We start from the raw sequence: 19327 nt of genomic DNA, 5'->3' as shown, positions 1-19327 counted from the left end.
TATCTTTGTCGTAAGTTCAATGATGCTTTCACATTAAATCACTGAGTTATTTAAATACACATAGAAAGCATTTATATAAATAAAGGTTTTACAGTATTCTGCTGACTCTCAGATCCGAGTTCTCTCTGTTCTATTGTATTTCTTTCTCTCTGCTTTATAACATTTTCATGAGAAATAAACACAGCATGAGATTAGAGGTCACCAACTCTGCTTTCTGTGTGCTTTTTAGTTACAGTTAGGAAGAGGAGGGGAAGCAAACCCGTATCGCACTTCTTCAGAATTTCAAATCCTGAGGTCTCACAGCTAGAGTCGTCACAGCCTCCTTTTATTAGCGACCAGCATTCCAATTCCTTTATCATTCCTGCAATAATTGTACAATGGACTGTACACATGTTGTCTGTCCTTAAAACATGATGTTCCAGTTTCAATACAGTGGCACTACAATGGTAATGCAACAGTGACTCTGTTCTAAAGGGCAGGTGATAGCATAGGGCAGCTACAATGGTACTGAGGCATTGCTATCACACTTTGTAATATTTTCACAATACATGTATTTGTTTAGAAATATGCCATAGCTAACTGATTACGTTGAGAGTGCTGTTTGTTGTGTCACATCTGAAAGTGTATTTTTTAACATTTTGTGTAGAAAGTCAATGTGTTGGCAGCTTAAGTTTGTTGTCAATGACTTTATGAGTGCCAGACACCACTCTACAGAATTCTAGTGTTGTTGCTACCAATAGGTTCTAAGAGGATGACAGCTCATCATTTAAAATGGTATGTGAACTCATAAATACAATATAAGCATATGTAGTGCCATCATTGAAGTACATTAGTCCCATAACAATACTGGTGTGATAATATATCAGGAAGACTGTGCAATATTTAGTCTACTACAAGTTTCACCAGTTTACTACACTGGTGTTTTACTGCACCCTAATAATAGCTTTTCTGTGAGGGTGTGTTTTTTTTTCCAGTTAAGGTAGTAATCTTCAAAAGCACCTGATTGGTGAAACTCTGCAAATGCTTAATAAATCAATGAGAGTAAAAGCTACTCTCATTTCAACAACAAAACAGACCTGGAATTTGATTTTTAAATTTGAGAGCCTGAAAAAAAAAAAAAATCATTTTTGAGGGTGTTCTGTTTTCTGGCTCTCGTATATATTTTGAGGCATTGACTATCAAACATCGTCGTTTAGATTATGAGAGCTTTGAATCCCCACACAGCCCTGACAGTCCAGGGCAGTTCTCAAACAGAGACTGCTAGTAGGCCGCATTGACCTGAATTGTGGTGAGATTTTGTGATATGGTTTCTGTCCTTTGAGACAACAACACTTATTTTATTTGTATCTTATACCACTTCCCTGAGAACACAAACAACACATTCAAAACAAGTTTAAACATAATATAACATATCATTATAATTAGAATCACAGTTGTGAAGAGGATGACAGAAGGTTTCAAAGCTTCACCGCTTCCCTGTGGGGCTGTGGCAAAGGCTGTCTAATATCACAGTCCATTATAAACAAGGTTGCTGTTAATAAAGTCACACCTGTGTCCTGGCTAAGGAAGACAAAGGAGGTATTATCCCCTGTAGGGGTGGAAATCGACAGGAATATAGAGGACGATGATACTTACATATATTACAGTATCTGGAAAACCTGATATCCACTTGTGATGTAACATTTATTTAGCTCAGGTTATTGGAAGTATCAGATCGTGGGAGTATTTGGGAAAGCATCTGTTTGTACATTTGTACATCTGTCTGTCAATGAAATGGTGATGTAACTTTGTATTAACATTATTTCGCATCAGTTATTGGGAGTATCAGATTGCAGGGAGGTGGTGTCTCTGTTTGTACACCCATCCATCTGTCTGACACACTTACATCTTTCCACATAATCTACATAGGCAATTTAAATATACTTTACCATGATACTAACAAAACACTTATCCAATTTTAATTAAAATGATGTATTACCATTTCCATTCTATATTCTGCCATAAATACTGTCATATTCATCAATTTTTGTTCTTCATAATGGTAGCTCTGGTATTGAATTTACAGTTGTGGCCGAGGATATTGTTCTCTTGATTAAGGTTGAGTATGGCTCTTACTGTATTATTGGATTTAACAACATTTAGTATTTAAATCATGTAAGATTATCATGAAACAGCACATGTTAACTTCAGTAAAAAAAAGAGATTCAAGTGAAGTTACTAGAAATAATTCCTGATACCTAAGAAAATAAGATTTTCCCAGCACCAATATCTATAATAAATGTAACCAAAATGATTGGCTATATCATCATTAATAGAATGCCACATCATTGAAAACATTTTAATATAATCAATGCCACACTGGTTAGGCTTTGCTACATTTATGATGTAAAACTATATGTGAAGCAATTTTGGCTAACGCCTTCAAGAGTGCAATCCTCTGTAGGTTGATGTGATTTAATTCTTAGCACTTCTACAACATTGCCCTTTTTTGTGTGTTTTGTGTGTTTTATGAGTGTCTTGGAGAATAGTTGTTTATTTCCGTCCCCTCATTTTATAACAATCCTATTACAAAGCACCACTTTTAGTACCTGGCCTTTCTGTGCTGAGATCCTCTTTACTGTATTAGACAGTGGTTAGTGGCTGCTGGAACTCAGGCTGGTACCCATATGCAACTACCCTGTCTTTAATATTAAACCCTTCCATTACATTTGTTCCCTTATATAGTTGTTGCTTTCTCCAGTATACTTATGTAATGTTTGTTTGGCCTGGGATAACTGCAGTATGCTATACTATTATTATTTTCAACCTTGCAACATGAGGTTAACAATAAAGAATTGGAAAGGGTTAAAGGTTGGTGGGGAGGAGCTGAGGAACTAACAATTAAGTTAATGTACAAATGTAAAATAACAGATTATGAATAATAACATAAATAAGTTGATTCCCCCCTCCCCACCCCCCATCAGCTTTATATCCATATCCATTTTAAAATGTAATCATGCTAATATGATCGATCCCATTCTTTATCATTTGAAATATTACTGACGTAAATACTTTTACAATCTGTGAACCCGTTATTCATCTAATTAAGTTAAGCAGCACTGATATTTATGCCAAGAGGTTTATAAAACATATGTTTCAGTCTGGTAACTTCCAATTCGTAATGCTTTGTGCAACAAACCACATCGCACAAATATTGAGACAGTGCCATCTACTGGATTTATTGGGTATTTTCATATCTGAAAACCCAGTGTACAGATATGCCTTTTCAAGAATGTTAGCTGCAGAGCATGTTTCAAAACGAGTTATTTTTATTTGCACCCACCACCTTTTTTTCCCACCCACTACACTTTTTTAAAACTATTGTGTTTAATCAAATAGGACCAATGTTAAACGCTTAGCCTCACTATATAAATATATTATTCTGTTAAACCTTATAGAGATGTATTGAAAATATCGGCTTTACAGATGTTAAAAAAGTCCATCAAATGTTCTCTGTATATAATAATATTTTTTTTTTTTTCATGGAGCCTCTGTTAAACGTGCACAGCAGTAGTTTTCCAATGCTTTTATCTACCGTTCGCGCGTGCGTGTGATTTGACGTGCAGAATCTCATCAAGCAGCTTATTGAAGGATCTCAGAGTGTCAGAGTTGATTCCAGACTTTCACAATTCTCTGTATGAAAAAAGTGCCTCCTATTTTCTGTTCTGAATGCCCTTCTATTTAATCTCCATTTGTAACCCCTGGTACCTGTTTCTTTTTTCAGGTCGAAACAAGTCCCCTGATACGAAAATTGTCAATACTTTTTAGAATATTGAATGCTTAAATCAGATCGCCGTGTGGTCTTCTTTATTCAAGAATTATTAATGTTCAGTTATTTTACCCTGTGTGCATATGACATACCTTTTAAATCAGGAAAAGTCTGGTTGTTCTTCTTTGCACTCTTTCTAGAGCAGCAATATCCTTTTTGTAGCAAGGTGACTCCACTGGTTACCTCGCTCCGTTTTGAGGTTTCACTTCTATCAGTGCTTTTTGTTTTCTACGCGTTAACCACTCCCTAATCCATGTGCATTTCCTTGAATCCCTACTGCGTTCAGTTTGAGAATCAATCTTGTATGCACGACTTTGTCAAAAGCTTTCTGGAAATCTAAATAAACCGTGTCATATGCTTTGCAATTAGCTATTGTTGATGTTGCATCCTCAAAAAATTCAAGCAGGTTATTTAGACAAGATCTCCCTTTCCTAAAACTATGCTGACTGTCTCCCAGGATACTGTTACCATATAGATAATTTTGCTTTTTTAAAATGTTATTAGAGTTTCCATAAGTCCATGGTTGGTATACACGGAGTCTTCCAAAAACAACTGTAAAAACTGAATTTTATTGTGGACATTGCAGGGTAAGCTAGGGGATAAACTTCAGAGTGTAAAACAAAAACGAAAAAAAACAACAACAACAAAAAAAAAAAAAAACACAGTGTTTTAAAATAGTGCTATCTGTGTTATTATATCTAGGCATATTTAATCGATCACCCTCTGAAAAAAAAAATCTGCAGGGGTTTTGCGTTAGAGGAATTTGGGTTTTCTAGGAATATCTACATAACATAATCCTAACATACACGTTGTGTTATTCTCTAAAAGTGTGGACATTCTTTCCCAGAACTTTTAATACCGGTGAAATCGACAACCTTCAAATAACAACTTCGTCAATCTTGGTTTGGTTGCTATCGTGTTGTTTATCTGTTGCTAAGAATATATATTCCCGGTCCGCTCCTAATCCCGCGAGATTTATATTTTCAGGAAAAAAAACTCTCGCGATGTTTGTTTGGTGTTGTTGCCTGGAGACGCGGGTCTGTTTCTGTGTGGATCACTGCTGTGTGAAATGATCAGTTAATTATACTACGTTTTGCATTTGTTTTTGTTTTATTCTTATTTCCTTGTCTTTCCACGCATAAAAATCCTTCAAAAATGGTACGTATTTTTTGGTATGGTGTTTATGTGAGTTGCTTGTATTTGCTGTAACCAGGTTCCATAAGTATGAACACGTCTTTACTACATTTTGCAGTATTGTTTTTAAAAGAAATGCATTCGTCACAAACTAAAGGCACATCTTTCATTATTTCAGTCTTTATCACTGAGATTTTAAATCAATATAACAAATTTATTTTTTGAAGTTTATGCATTTTACAAATGGATCTACTTTACTTGCGTTTTCAGAGTTATTTTAAGTTACGTTATTACAACATTTTTTTTTTTTCTATTTGTAAAACGATTATTGGTTGATAAGACTTTGTGTTAACAGTGTTGCTACTGTAACTGTACAAAAGTAATTTCAGAACAGTCCTATTTAAATGCAAGGGAAACACAACTGTTGAGCTGAGGGCACAATGGGATGCGAGAATATATATATATATATATATATATATATATATATTATATATATATATATATATATATATATATATATATAATATCGATTATTTAATATCGACATTGGTCTTTTTTAGCCACCAAAAAGAATCGGTGGTTTTTCTTATTTCCCCCCTTCTTAAACCAACACCTTTCAGTTTTGTGGTTGGAGTTTCTACCTCAAAAATGTCACCTTACAGATTCCTCGTAATATTATACATGAGTATGAGTATTATTTTATAATTATTATAAGATTTAAGAAATTACTAACTAGTAAAATATATCACCAAAGAAATTCTTAAAATGGTAAATTATTATTATTATTATTATTATTATTATTATTATTATTATTATTGTTGTTGTTGTATGACCTTAAGAAGTATGGTTGGTAAGTTAGTGATTCTTCATCAGTGTGTTACCACTTATAACTAGTCCTCCTTTTTGTGTTGAGGATCTTATTTATTTGTTTTATTTGTGTTATTTAAATTTGGATTCTTTGCTTGTTTTTACATTACTGCAGCTGTTCAGATTGTATTAACAATATGCAACAGAGTGAAAGGCTAAGATGCTATAGGTCACATGGTTTGAAAACATACTTGTGTTAAATATTTCAATGTAGCTGGAGGAGCACATTGTCCGTCTACGTGAGGAACTGGACCGGGAACGGGAGGAAAGGAATTATTTCCAACTGGAGAGGGATAAAATCCACACCTTCTGGGAAATCACCAAGAGGCAGTTAGAGGAGAAGAAATCCGAGATGAGGAACAAAGACAGAGAAATGGAGGATTCTGAAGAGAGGCATCAAGTAGAAATCAAGGTAAAATCTCACTGCAGTTATTTCCCTTTCAAAAAAATCTGGTTTGTTTCGTTTTGTGGTGACCTTTTGTGCAACTTTTTTTTTTTTTTTACAGGTTTACAAGCAGAAGGTGAAACACTTGCTTTACGAACACCAGAACAACATTACAGAGCTCAAGGCTCAGGGTGTTGTTGCTATGAAGCTTGCACAGAAAGATCACGGTGTCCAGGAAGATGATTTACGTAAGGGTGTGCGCACCCTGAAAGTGGATTTAAAAGAGCAGGAGCTTTCCAATGAGAATCTGGTGAAAAACCTCAAACTGGTATGTCAGCTCATTTAAGACATTAGAATTACAAAAATGTATGTTTGTTATTTTCACATTGAAAATTAAGTTTATTACCCCCCTTCCATTTGTATATTTGTAACAATATTTGCAATAATTATTATTTCGTTAAATCTCAACAGAAACATGATGAAGAAATAACTAAACTGCGGAATGATTTTGAAAGACAAGTACGAGGTGAGCGTTCTGAGTGTGCAGTGAGCTTGTTTGAGCTAGCAGCTAATACAGGCCTATAGGTTTCATAAAAAAGCTTATTTAGGTGTGACAGTTACCCCTTTAGTTATTTTGTTAAATATTTTAGTCCTCTCATTTTGTTCTTATATATATATATATATATATATATATATATATATATATATATATATATATATATATATATATTTTTTTTTTTTTTATGTATAACGTGCATAGCTTTTTTATTACATTTTGTAAAGATGATGTTTGGATAGCTAATGCCTCCTGCCGTTTTGAGCTGCTTAGTACCTTGGATAGTCATATTATGCAAAAACTTTCAAATGAGCTTTGCATTCATTTATGTTTAAATGTAAACTGACAGTCATCTTTCAAGAGGTGTTATTTGATTGCATTAGCATTTAATTTGATTACATGATATATGAGCCTGTCAAATGGTTTGGTAGTCAGAATGGCTTTCAAAGACCTGTAACACTTTTAGGAGCGCAAAAATACTTTGATTAAAATACAAAAAAAAACCCACTTTAGATTTTTAATTAGAAGATTGAAATGTACTGGGCAAACCATGTGATGTAATTTTCACATCACATTTAAGAACATTGCTTTTTGCTAACTTGTTTTTATGTTTTTCTAAATCTTATTTGATATCTTTCTTACCCAACCAGAAATCGAAGCTAAGTATGAGAAGAAGATGCGAGTGTTACGAGATGAGCTGGATCTGAAGCGCAAAACTGAAATTCATGAAATCGAAGAGCGAAAGAATGGTCAGATCAACACACTAATGAAGAACCACGAAAAGGCGTTCAGTGATATCAAAAACTACTATAATGACATCACTCTCAATAACCTGGCTCTGATTAACTCTCTGAAGGTAAGATGATAACACAACGATTCACAGCAGTGGGATGCTACTTTTTATATTCTGAGTCCCCATGGAATGAAAACATGGAGTCTCTGATAAATTTGACCTAGTGATTTCAGTGGTGTGAATTTATTATTTTCACACCTGACATTAAAGTAAGAGGTGGAGCAACTTCATCCTTTTTTGTCTTTCTGTGTAAACTTTAAGGAGCAAGTAGAGGAGATGAAGAAGAAAGAGGAGCGGTTAGAAAAGGAGATGGCAGAGGTCCAGCTCCAGAACAAGCGCCTCAAAGAACCTCTTCAGAAGGCACTGGAGGAGGTGACTGAGCTACAGAAGCAGCTGGCCAATTACCAGAAGGATAAAGTCTCCCTGGCGGTAGGTGTCTCTGACCTTCCAGACAAACCAAAATTATATTGTGAGATGATGAATTATGGACGCACTAATATATTGGCTTTGCTTTACACTTAACTGTGGTCTTAGCTTCATCATCAGCAAATCAGAACATAAAGCCATTCCCTCACTGGAGTGGACATACAGAACATTTAGATTTTAGATATTAGATTTTATTACATTGTTTTTATGTACATTTTTTGTCAGGGTGCTAAAGCTCGATTGAAGGTGGCAGATAAAGAAATGAAAGACCTGAAATGGGAGCATGAAGTATTAGAGCAGAGATTCAGTAAGGTAAGAAGGTGTTTCTCATTAGTTTTCTAACATTGCCAGTTTTATTTTCCTTTAAAAAAAATGGTGCATTTCATAAATAGTGACCGTGGTGCTTGTTTCGTTCACCAATTTGCAAAAATTGATCTCTTGCCAAGTATGGTATTACAGCTCTTCATAAATATATTGTGTATGCTGGTAGTATTCCTTTTGAGTTGTCCTCTTTCTCCTTATAATAGGTGCAAAATGAACGGGACGAGTTGTACCAGAAGTTCATTAAAGCTATTCATGAGGTACAGCAGAAGAGTGGATTTAAAAACCTCCTGTTGGAGCGGAAGCTGCATGCTCTTACAGATACACTGGAGAAGAAAGAAGTTCAGTTGAACGAGGTGCTTTCTGCCTCCAACCTCGACCCCACAGCTCTGACTGTTGTAACACGCAAACTTGAGGTACAGTATTTAAATGCCATTCAATTGTGACTTCAAGAATGTTTTTTTTTCCATTACTAATACACTAATACTAATAGCTGATGTAGCTATCAGCTGCAGTACAATGAATACATCATCTCTATAAGCAGCAGCTATTTTTAATAGGCTGTTTTCAATGAGTCATCTTCCTGATTTCACACAATTTAGAGGGTTAATATTTAGTAATTATATAGTGAAATATGAAAACCTATGGGGCAATGGGTAAGCAGAACATTGTGATTTTCCTCTGTGTTATAAAGTATGACCAAACAGATGGTGTACGGGTAAAGTATAGTGGACTAATTGACAAGCACTGAAAATGTTGTCACATCATCAGTATTAAATCCCAGGTTTCTTATTTAATACTGCACTTTTCTGAAGGACTAACTTGGGTGCCACAAAGTGTAGATTTTGAACCTAATGATTTTCCTTGTTGGCAATGTGCTAACACTAGCAATTGAGTCAAATTAGAAGTTTAGGCTGAAATTCAGGGGAGGGATTAATGAATAATTGCTCTCTCATTAGGATTATTGAATAATTGCGCTCTCATCAGATCACTTCCTCATATGTTATATAAATCTCAGGTAAACTCACCTGGGCATTGCCGTCGCAATCCCAGTTGTAATCCTACTGTCTACCTCCCCAACTTCCACCTTAATACAGGCAGTCCCCTTGTTGAGGGGGGGAAAGACGTGGCTTCACCACATCCACCCTGCTGACATGGCATCGCCAGATCAGTTCCTCTTTCAGAGGGCGGTGGCTTCTTCTCCCCTTATCAGGTGGGACCAGCGGCCAAATAATCACCACTTTCACTATACCCATACAAGTAGTCGTGATCCTGACATTGAATAGACTTTATATACTATTAGAGATCTTGATTCCATAACCACAAAGGTCCATGTTTTAATGATCCAATATATTTGAAAATATATAAATTAATATAAAATAAATTAATTTATTAGATGAACCATGTAATTTGGTTGTGACAAATATACAAACATTTGATTTAATGTATTATTAGTGTATGATTTGTGTATATAATCTACTGGACCAATTAAAAAAGGAAACAATGTATGCTGTTTAGATTTTAGTTTTATTTATTTTATTATGAACTAATAGATATGTAGAATGGCCTTTTATTCTATTCTTGTCAACTTCTTTTATATTTTTGCCCCCATTAAACGGACATTATTATTATTATTGTTAATAATAATAAATAATAATAATAATAATAATAATAATAATAATAATAAATATTATAATAATATTATTATTTATTTATTTATTTATTTATTTATTTATTTGGCAGATTCTTTTATCCAAGGCAAGCAGCTGACTTGCATAATTTTTTAACTCTTAAAATGTTTTTGTTTCTAGGATATTTTGGACTCTAAGAACAATGCTATCAAAGACTTGCAGTATGAGTTAGCCCGGGTTTGTAAGGTGGGATTACTGATTTATTTTTTTGTATTTTTGCATCATAAAGTATGCTCTATTTCACAGCTGGTTGGTAAAACATGTGCTTTTTGCATTTATAGGCACATAACGATTTGCTGCAGACGTACGAGACTAAGCTTCGTGCTTTTGGAATTCCAGTAGATGAGCTGGGATTTAAACCTTTGGAGAGTACAGTAGCTGGACAGACACTTGGTCAGGGACCTGCAGGACTAGTTTCTGCGCCAACATAAAACAGCCACCCAAATAATGATACCTGCTTTCCATTAAAAAAAGACACACTAAACCTCTCTTCTGTGATGTCTGCATATTCTTTTAAAAATGTGAAGATGAAAACAATTTGCTTTGTCTATTTTAAGGGAAACATGTTGATTATAAATTCAAATTCTCATTGTTTTGGGGTATCATGTTGTACTATACTTGTGTCCAGCAAGTTTGTCATTCTTAATATTAAATTAAAATTTTATTTTGCGGTGGCAAATTTCAGTTTTAATTTTATTTTGTGGAATGCTGCTCCTACAACAGGTAAGACACATTAAAATACATTCTGATGATAGAAGACTGGCCTTTTATATTGTGTTCTGTTATTCAGACTGAAGCTTTAATTCTGTATGGTTTTGTGTGTGTGTGCATATATATATGAAGAATGAAAAATGTAAGGAAGATTTACATTTTCATTTAAAAATTCAATTTTTGAATGCAGTTCACTTATGATTATCAGCTTATATCATATAATTAAATATTAAGTGTTTATAGACAAGTTTATACAGTTAAAAGCATAGACAATCATGATAAACCTGGTTTCAAACAGGTGTACTCAAACTTTTGACTGGCACTGTATATACACAGAGTATATGAATAATAACTTGAATAGGATTAAAGTAGAACAATTTGTTTCTGTAATAGTTCATGTTTTAATTGCTGTATTTGTCAGATGATTATGTTGATGTAATTGCTGTGGTGGAGATTAAAATCAGTGTACTACCCTGAACAAACCCAAGCAGAACTTTTGGCAGATAATAGCATTACCAACAGATATTGCCTAGTGGTTCTGATACAATAGCACACAATAGGTTTATCAAAATACGAAACGTTACCCATGCAGTACCATTCTAATATCAATTTATATCCATGGTCTATGAACAAACCATAAACTGCTATATTGTATAAAATACTGAATTGCACAATTAGAATTTACACAATTGCACAATTTAGAATTATTACATTAATGGCACAATAACATGTAAAAAAAGGGGTTAGACAGTACTGTTATTGTTGGGAAATTGCTTTTTTAGTCTTACAGGATTGGAAGATAGAAACAACACTGTTACGAAGTGTGGAAAGGCGATAGGAAAGCAATTGAGAGTGAAAGACTCAGACATGATTGTCTACACTTATCTGGGGGTTCCCTTTGCAGAATCACCAGTGGACAAACTGACATTTGCTCCACCACAGCCACCCAAAGCATGGAATGAAACAAGGAATGCCACTGCATACACCCACTGTAAAGCCAGGCTTTTCATTATTTATTTTACAGTGGTTACAGTCTTATAAGGGAAGTGGTGTCACATTTTTGTATGCACATATGTATACTCTAAAATAAAACATTAATTTTGCAGCAATGTTTCTATCTAACGAGCTAGCGTTGTACCTTAAAACCATTTTGCCTATGAGAGGATGAGTAAAATTGATAATTGGTTAATGATTCATATTTAATTTCATTACAGGGCAGTAGGAACGGTAATATAGTCCAATTCCCAATAAAAAATAAGAATAATTAAAATAGACTGTAAAGCCAAATGTTTAAGAATCACATATACATATTATGTACAGATTACAAAAGCAGTGTTAATTTATTTCTTTAGATTAAAAAAATTCTAAAAAAAAACATTACATTATTTAATTCTAAAATGGGTTTATTATCTGTTGCATAAGATTGATGTTTAACACTTGATTTACAGTCTAACAAGTTTATATTTATCATAAAAATCCTCTTATGATAGTATAAATCTCTGATTTGTCACACTTAAAATCTCTTTAAAGATGTGTACAAAAACCTGGATCAAGGATATCGTAAATCTCTACACAAAATCAGTTTTCGAGAGGACTAAATATAACAGCTGCAAACCATTCGTGGTCATTGTTTAAACCACAGAAATTCCTATTGTAAAGTCTTGCCATACCTTGTAAGCTTGGTTAATAACGATTTAAGCAGGAACAACAATAAAGAATGATAGTGGCACACAGAACAGGATGTTTAACATGAAAAATGTTGTGAAAATGTAGCTGATGTAAATGTTTGCTTTTCACTTTTTTATATTTTAAAATTTAAATGTTAAGCTAAGGGAATGTATGCATGTATGTATGTATGGATGTACTTATGTATTATTGATAATTGTATTACTTGTTTCAGTATTTACTAAAGCTGTTGCCTGTGTTGTTCAGTCTCTCAGTTTTTCATGGGCATGCTTTCCAGACATTACGGTAGTGCAAAACAGGCCATCTTGGAATTCTTTCACCATCAAGAGAAATTGAGGAAATCCCAGATGGAAAGACTTGGAAGGAGGTACAATAATTACCAGACAGTGTACTGTCTATAAAGAAAAATTGTGCAAAATTAGATAAATGAAGAATAAAACACACACAACACACATTCTTAAATACAGTATAATCGTAAATACAGTATAATCGCAAATCTCGAAAAACTGCTCACTTCTAAATCTTTTGTAGTCATATTTGTATTACTTTAGTATAAATACATGTTAATTTGGATTCATATGTTGTTTTTTTCTGACTTTATGTGAACGAAAAGACACACATTTGCCCGTTTTCCCATTGGAAATAGTGATATTTTGAAATATAACTGTCCTGGTCACAAAAGCAAAGTTTGTGGGGAATAATAGCAATTTTCTATACTTTTGAGGCATAAGCAATTAGGAAATAACACTTACTACACAGGAACAACAAAACATAATAATTGTTACACGGTGTTATTTGTTTTACTGTTTGAAATGCAGAACTAGGGCTATTTGTGGATTGTGTTCTAGTGCCCTCTAGTGGAATGTTCTTACAGCACATCAAAACAGTCTAAATTGCAATGCATTGGTATTATAATGGTATCCAATGTTTTTTTTCTTCTAACTTGCGTGCAAGGGTGATAGGTATTCCTGTGCAGTAGCAGCAACATAAAACTGATTACATGATTGTCTGTTCTCTCCGCAGGGACCCGAATAGGGAGGGCCTAACAGAGTGGCCGCTCTGCAAAGAGGATGAAGTGTATATGGAACTCAATCTGAAATGAAGGGTTTCCAAGGTGAAAAGTTTCAATAATGAAAAGCGCCTCTATATTAAAATCATTAAAATAAATAAATAGTGTACCATTTACATTTAGACAATATAAGTAGGAAAATATTAAAAGCCAGCATGGTTCAATATATACAGGATATATAGTTGTAACCAGGACAAATGGAGACACATACCAGCCTTCTAGCAGAATTTAAATTGTAATATTTGCACAGTTTGTTTTGCCGCAGTTTTTTTTTTTTCTTTTTATGATACAAAATGTTGAAATTGTATATGGAAATGTTGGCTAAATGTGTGTGACTTTGATGTCATAGATGTCCAACTATATTAAAAGAGAGACTTCAAATTAATTATACATGTCTTCTGCTGTGTCATGTTTTTTTTTTGTTTTTTTTTATGTATTTTGAAATTGTGGAAACTATTACCGCCCCCCACTAACTAATGTCCTTTTTCAACCACCTGGACTGTTTCTAAATAGACCCCTAAAACTTCAGTTTTAGAAATTACCAAAAGGGATGTGTAGTTTTAACTAAGCAGCTGTGAGACAGTAAATGAAAAAGCTATCTCTCTGTGTCAGCAATGGCCAAGAAAAAGGAGTGTGCCACAGCTTGGGAGATGGATCTGTTCTTTCCACAGTACAATGTCATGTATATAACATTGTAACTGTCTGACTTCTATAAAGACATCATCTGCGTGTCATCACTGCATTATTTGGCTGCACTGTGCTAATATGTAAGCACAGGTACCTTACGTGTAGCTGTGAAGATCAGCACTGAAAAACCCCGTTTGGTTACTGTACAAATTCAACCAACGCACAATAAGATTCTTAAACTGCGCCCTTCAAAACGTTTTTAATACCGCTTTCTCTAATGCGACTGTCTTTGGAAAAGAATAACCTTTATTATGCTGTTGTTATAGCTAAACAATACGATACACAGTGTATTTAGATTGCGCACTAGAATGTGTTTCGTCCTTTGTGGGTTTCCGTATCAAAGCTACTTGTATGTGTCTGACATTCTACAACAAACAGCTGATCAGTTGTGAAGCAACAGAACTTGCATAATTAAGAATTTGCAGTCATTTTGTAACTAGCCATATTTATGGCACTGGTTAATAACAACAACGGATATCGCTTTATTTTACTTTTTTGTACAATCTAGTCGATTTAAAGAGATGCCCCTACAAATACTTGTGTTGAATTCAAACAGTATAATCGCTTAATCATTTGAAAAAAAACATAAAGTAAAATAAAAAATAAAAAAATGGAGCCCGTAATCACGTTTTACCCAGGTGGAGTATATCATTTTTCTATTAATGTTGCTGCTTTTTGATGTGTTTTTTTTTTTTTTTTTTTTTTTTAGAAAAGAATAAATAAACTTGCTTTCGGTTGTTTAGATTTTTTTAGGCACGTTGAGCAGAACTCTTCAGTTTGTCGCCGTAACATATCATTTCTGCAGTGACTTGCACGTTGTCTAAAGCGCTCAAATGTAAACATAATTCTGCCCAATTAATATTTTACCGTTTTTAGAATCCAGTTGTTGTTAGTATATTTTTACGTATTTCTGTTCAGCTGATATTATGGGATAGTTATAAAAATGCCATGTACAAAGTATAATTCTGAGTACACGTGTTTTTTCAGGTGTTACTAAGTGGGATATCCGGAAGAAAGTTTGGGACTACATTGAAGACAATAATTTGGCCAATTTTCCAAGACCAGTTCATAACAGAATACCTAACTTTAAGGTACCATACTTATTATTATTATTATTATTATTATTATTATTATTATTAATTATGTACCACTAGGTTATATTATTGGAAGGTACATGTATAATGTATTTCTGTTTAGGGCAAGATTCTCAGTATGCAACCCCTACTTTACAGTCTTTTCAGTATGCAACACTTTGTTATTCTTTTACCTTTGTAAACTTTCTTAATAGATGTTATAGTGTAGTATCTAACTGCAGTATATGATCACTTTGGTTCTGTATATTTTGCACAAACAGGGTGCCTCCCAAGCTGCAGAAAAACTGACGGGTTTAGAGGAATTTAGAACCAGCAAGACTATAAAAGTTAACCCTGACAAACCCCAGCAACAGGCCCGCTTTGTAACCCTTGATGTAAGTCGCATTGTATCTCTCTCTGTATGTCCTTCTGTTTGCTGCAGGGGGCATACCAAGCCTGTGATAGCATCAAAGGCCTTGAGGTCTTCAAGAAAACCTGTGAAGTTAAGGTGGACCCTGATAAACCGCTAGAAGGAGTTCGATTAGCGACACTGCAGGTAACCTGCCATTCTGAGAGACATGTAGGAAAACCGAAGGGGTTTGGGAGTAGTGTGTGTCTGCGTTGCCTGTGTACATTGCGTGGTGCTCTTCGGTCTGCTTTTTGAGGAATAACTGCAAATACTTTTGATTTCAGGCAAGAAAAACCTTATTAGTCCCAACCCCACGCCTGAGGACAGGGTTGTTTAATAAGATCGTACCCCCTGAGGGAGCTAGCAAGGATATATTGAAGATATGCTCGACTTCCCAGGTGACTCTTTTATTAGCTTGACTTTCTTCGTTTTAATTGCTATACAAGGCTTGCACCCTTCTATAACACTAAATTAGGTGACCACAGAATATCTGTTTCACCTTGAGACTGTAAGTGACCTTACTGCCATAATTCCACCTCTCTGAAGTATTGTAATATTTGTGTACCCTTCTATTATATTACAGGGGTGGTGTTCATCAGTTTCCCATTAGCATTAGTTTGTATTTTATTCTATCAGGATTATATTGTATATGTCTTAAATTTCAATTCCTTAAATGTACTGCCTGGTGGCTGAGTAATTACGGTGTCTATTGTATTAATATAAGGTCTTCTATCAATAAATAGATTCAGTAGTTTTTTTCACGTAATTGTTTAGTTAACAAGGTTCCACAACATGTGGAGTTCAAGCAAGAAAGGGTGTTTTAATGGGTGGGGACCTACATGGAGGATAGGGTTGCTGTAGAGAACTGATTAATGTTTTTGACAAATGATAAATTTGACTGCACAATTGTGGAGCAGAGAAAATGGTACTGAAGCAATTTAAAAGGCTGGCGAGTTCAAATCCATGTCTGTAGTACATCACACCCAGTCTAGGTACTAATGCACGTTTCTCTCTTTGCTATCTAGGGAGTGAAAGAGTACAGTGTGCCCATTGGACTGGATGCAAAGGTGCAGGTGGACTTGGTCGTTGTGGGGTCTGTGGCAGTGTCTGAAAAAGGTTGGGTTAATAATAGAATAAGTCATTGCATTTTATATTTTTTTCCATGGCTTGTTGCTCCCAATGCATTTTGGTCAATTTTAAGAAAAAACCATACAAGTAAATAACAAATGTTGTAAGAATCATATTTCTTCGTATCTGCAGCCATTACCTTCCACAGAAAACATCACTTATCTGCACTGTGTGTAGCGAAAGATGTCACGCTTGAACCTACTTCTCACTTTTACCCAAATCAGCTCATTGGTTCCACTTGTACTTTTAAAAAGTCAAAGAGCATGGTCCTGTTCATGATGGTTGTCATTTTGTTTTCTAATCTTGCCCATTACTTTTCTGTTCTCATCAAACGTACTTTCTTCTTGTTTGTGATCCAGGATGGAGAATAGGGAAAGGAGAAGGATTTGCAGATATGGAATATGCCATGATGGTCTCTATGGGAGCTGTTAGCCAATCTACCATTGTTGTGACTATTGTCCATGACTGCCAGGTTAGTAAAGAGAATCACACAGACTACTTTGCAATGATTAGTAATCACCTTTAAGTTACAAAGCAGTCTAATTATTATTGTAGCTTTCCTTTGTCAGTTCCTAGTTTTCATTGTAAAATGACACTTTGCTTGCTCTACATACCTTCTAGGTGGTCTTATAAATTGTGTTTATATATCCTAGTTGTGCAGTGTATGAAAGCACTTTGTTGTAACAGGGGATGCTTTGTTGTGAGTGCTCATGTATAAAACTAGTCAAAAAGCCGACGTGACTGTATTTGGAGCTTGCTAAAAACGTTCTTGAGAGAGGGTACACCATGATCAGTTATGCAGTACTGGAGCTATCCATGATTTGAAGAAGGCTGAAAAACCTCTACGGCCATCCCCATGTCTGTATATAGCAAGTACCATCCTTAGATTAAGCTCCACATCTGCTTAGCATCGCACCATTTTTAACAGTGCATTTTTAACATAATCATCAAAGTTATCTGATACTAGATCTCTCACTGGTTGTATAAAGTATTAAACAGTCAAAGAGTTTCTTATGTTGTTTAAGATTAAGGCTATGTTTCATAAAATTGGATTCTACTTTCTCATGCAAGAACTACGTACTCTATGGTATTTCCTTAATTTAAACTAAAGCACCCTGACTGTTCAATAAAATTTGAATATTTTGCTGAAAACTATTTATTATAAATATGCTTTTCAGCAGTTGATGTGTTGTGTTGTAAAATACTAATCAAAATGTATTTTTTAAATCAGTAAGAAAAACTGAATTCCCTTCCAAGGCGCTTGTGTATTTGCTTTGTTACAGGTTGTTGATATCCCTGAGGAGCTGGTAGACACACATGATCTAACAGTGGATTATATCCTCACCCCAAGTAAAGTGATTAAAACTGAATGCAAACACCCAAAACCAAAGGGGATTATTTGGTCTAAGGTAAGATGTGGTCACTACTGTGATGGCTTGTATTTATTTTCTTAGGTTTTCTTTTCTACTGATTTATTACACCAATAATTTAAAGATCCAAACATTTCATGTACAATTTGTGTTTTGGCATCTGTTAATCTGTTTCTATGACTGTTCAATGTTGTGCAGAGGAATGCAATCCTGATTTCCACAGAGTATTTCACAATTATATTATGCATCAGCAAAAAACTCTAGGACTAATCTAATACTTTACTCCTGTATTTATTGAATATATTGTATTTGTGTTTCTGCCAGCTTTTGCATGTTTTCAGTATCAGTATATAAGTGATATAAGGTAGGTGAATATTATGTTCATACTTACAGTGTGTGTGTGTGTGGACCTAGATCTGTGTGGATACATCAATGGAAACATGAATCTTGAAGTCTGTAGGTACTTATTAACCGAACCTGTTTACATTATGGTTTTCTTATGTTATGATGTACATCTTGTCCATTTTGCTTTTCTAGGTGGATTTAAACTTACTGGGAAAGATACCTATCCTTAAAAAACTGCGTGAGATGGAAAAAGAGGCAGGGAAAGATGTGACATTGAAGACTGAGCTTCCAGGTACTATTGAGAACCCCAGCTTAACAGAGGGCGAGGGAGCTCAAGATGTGGTGGGGAGCAGCAACAACAAAACCCTCTGCTCTGTCAGAAAGACAGAAACCACAAGGCCAGATGGGATCACCACAGTTTACATTGGCAACATCCCCCAGAATCTGAGAGTGAGGGAATTCAAGACTGTTCTGCGGGAGCACGATGCAGTGCCTTTGCGTCTGAACTGGCAGGGAGCAAAGCGGCAGGCTTTCCTAGACTACAAGGACCCGCAGACAGCGGAGAGTGTCCTGGCTGCTCTTGAGGGGCTCAGCATCACCGGGAGCAGCATCCGCGCCGAACTTGCCAAGAGTCAGAGAAGCCCGCGCAACCATGGGGCAGCCCCCAGGAGACCGAAATCAGCAGAAGCTGAAAGCAGTGCTGAAGTGAAAAGCCTTTCATAAACCAGCTGCCATGCTGGGCTCTTACTGTGGTTCATATTTATTTTGTGCAGAGTAGAGAGCTGAGATCACCCCCCCCCCCCCCCCCCCCCACCTCCCCCCCCCCCCACCCACCCCCCCCCCCCCCCCCCCCCCCCCACTCACCCCC

At 35.3% G+C, this 19327-nt stretch overlaps 2 protein-coding genes across 4 annotated transcripts; both read left to right on the top strand.

The window, feature by feature from the left end:
* Positions 1-6027: 6027 nt before the first annotated feature.
* Positions 6028-10790, top strand: gas8 (growth arrest-specific 8). 2 transcript variants are annotated; one of them, XM_041222128.1, is made up of 10 exons: positions 6077-6221; positions 6316-6522; positions 6666-6720; positions 7401-7606; positions 7805-7972; positions 8195-8281; positions 8497-8706; positions 9388-9503; positions 10102-10167; positions 10263-10355. In XM_041222128.1, the coding sequence occupies exons 1-9, from the start codon at positions 6162-6164 to the stop codon at positions 10151-10153; spliced, it is 1161 nt and encodes a 386-aa protein (XP_041078062.1). In that variant the 5' UTR covers positions 6077-6161; the 3' UTR covers positions 10154-10167; positions 10263-10355. The 2 variants fall into 2 exon arrangements, with proteins under 2 accessions (XP_041078063.1, XP_041078062.1); XM_041222129.1 differs by lacking the exon at positions 9388-9503 and having other exon boundaries at positions 6028-6221; positions 10263-10790.
* Positions 10791-14494: 3704 nt separating this feature from the next.
* On the top strand, positions 14495-19265 carry mthfsd (methenyltetrahydrofolate synthetase domain containing). 2 transcript variants are annotated; one of them, XM_041221206.1, is made up of 8 exons: positions 14495-14772; positions 15122-15225; positions 15650-15763; positions 15901-16014; positions 16642-16732; positions 17104-17216; positions 18028-18153; positions 18652-19265. In XM_041221206.1, the coding sequence occupies exons 1-8, from the start codon at positions 14745-14747 to the stop codon at positions 19180-19182; spliced, it is 1221 nt and encodes a 406-aa protein (XP_041077140.1). In that variant the 5' UTR covers positions 14495-14744; the 3' UTR covers positions 19183-19265. The 2 variants fall into 2 exon arrangements, with proteins under 2 accessions (XP_041077140.1, XP_041077141.1); XM_041221207.1 differs by lacking the exon at positions 15650-15763 and adding an exon at positions 15489-15602.
* The last annotated feature ends 62 nt before the right edge of the window (positions 19266-19327 follow it).

This window comes from Polyodon spathula, chromosome 21 (genome assembly GCF_017654505.1).
Source record: "Polyodon spathula isolate WHYD16114869_AA chromosome 21, ASM1765450v1, whole genome shotgun sequence".
Taxonomy (NCBI): Eukaryota; Metazoa; Chordata; class Actinopteri; order Acipenseriformes; family Polyodontidae; genus Polyodon; species Polyodon spathula.
This window is presented reverse-complemented; position numbering and strand designations above follow the sequence as displayed.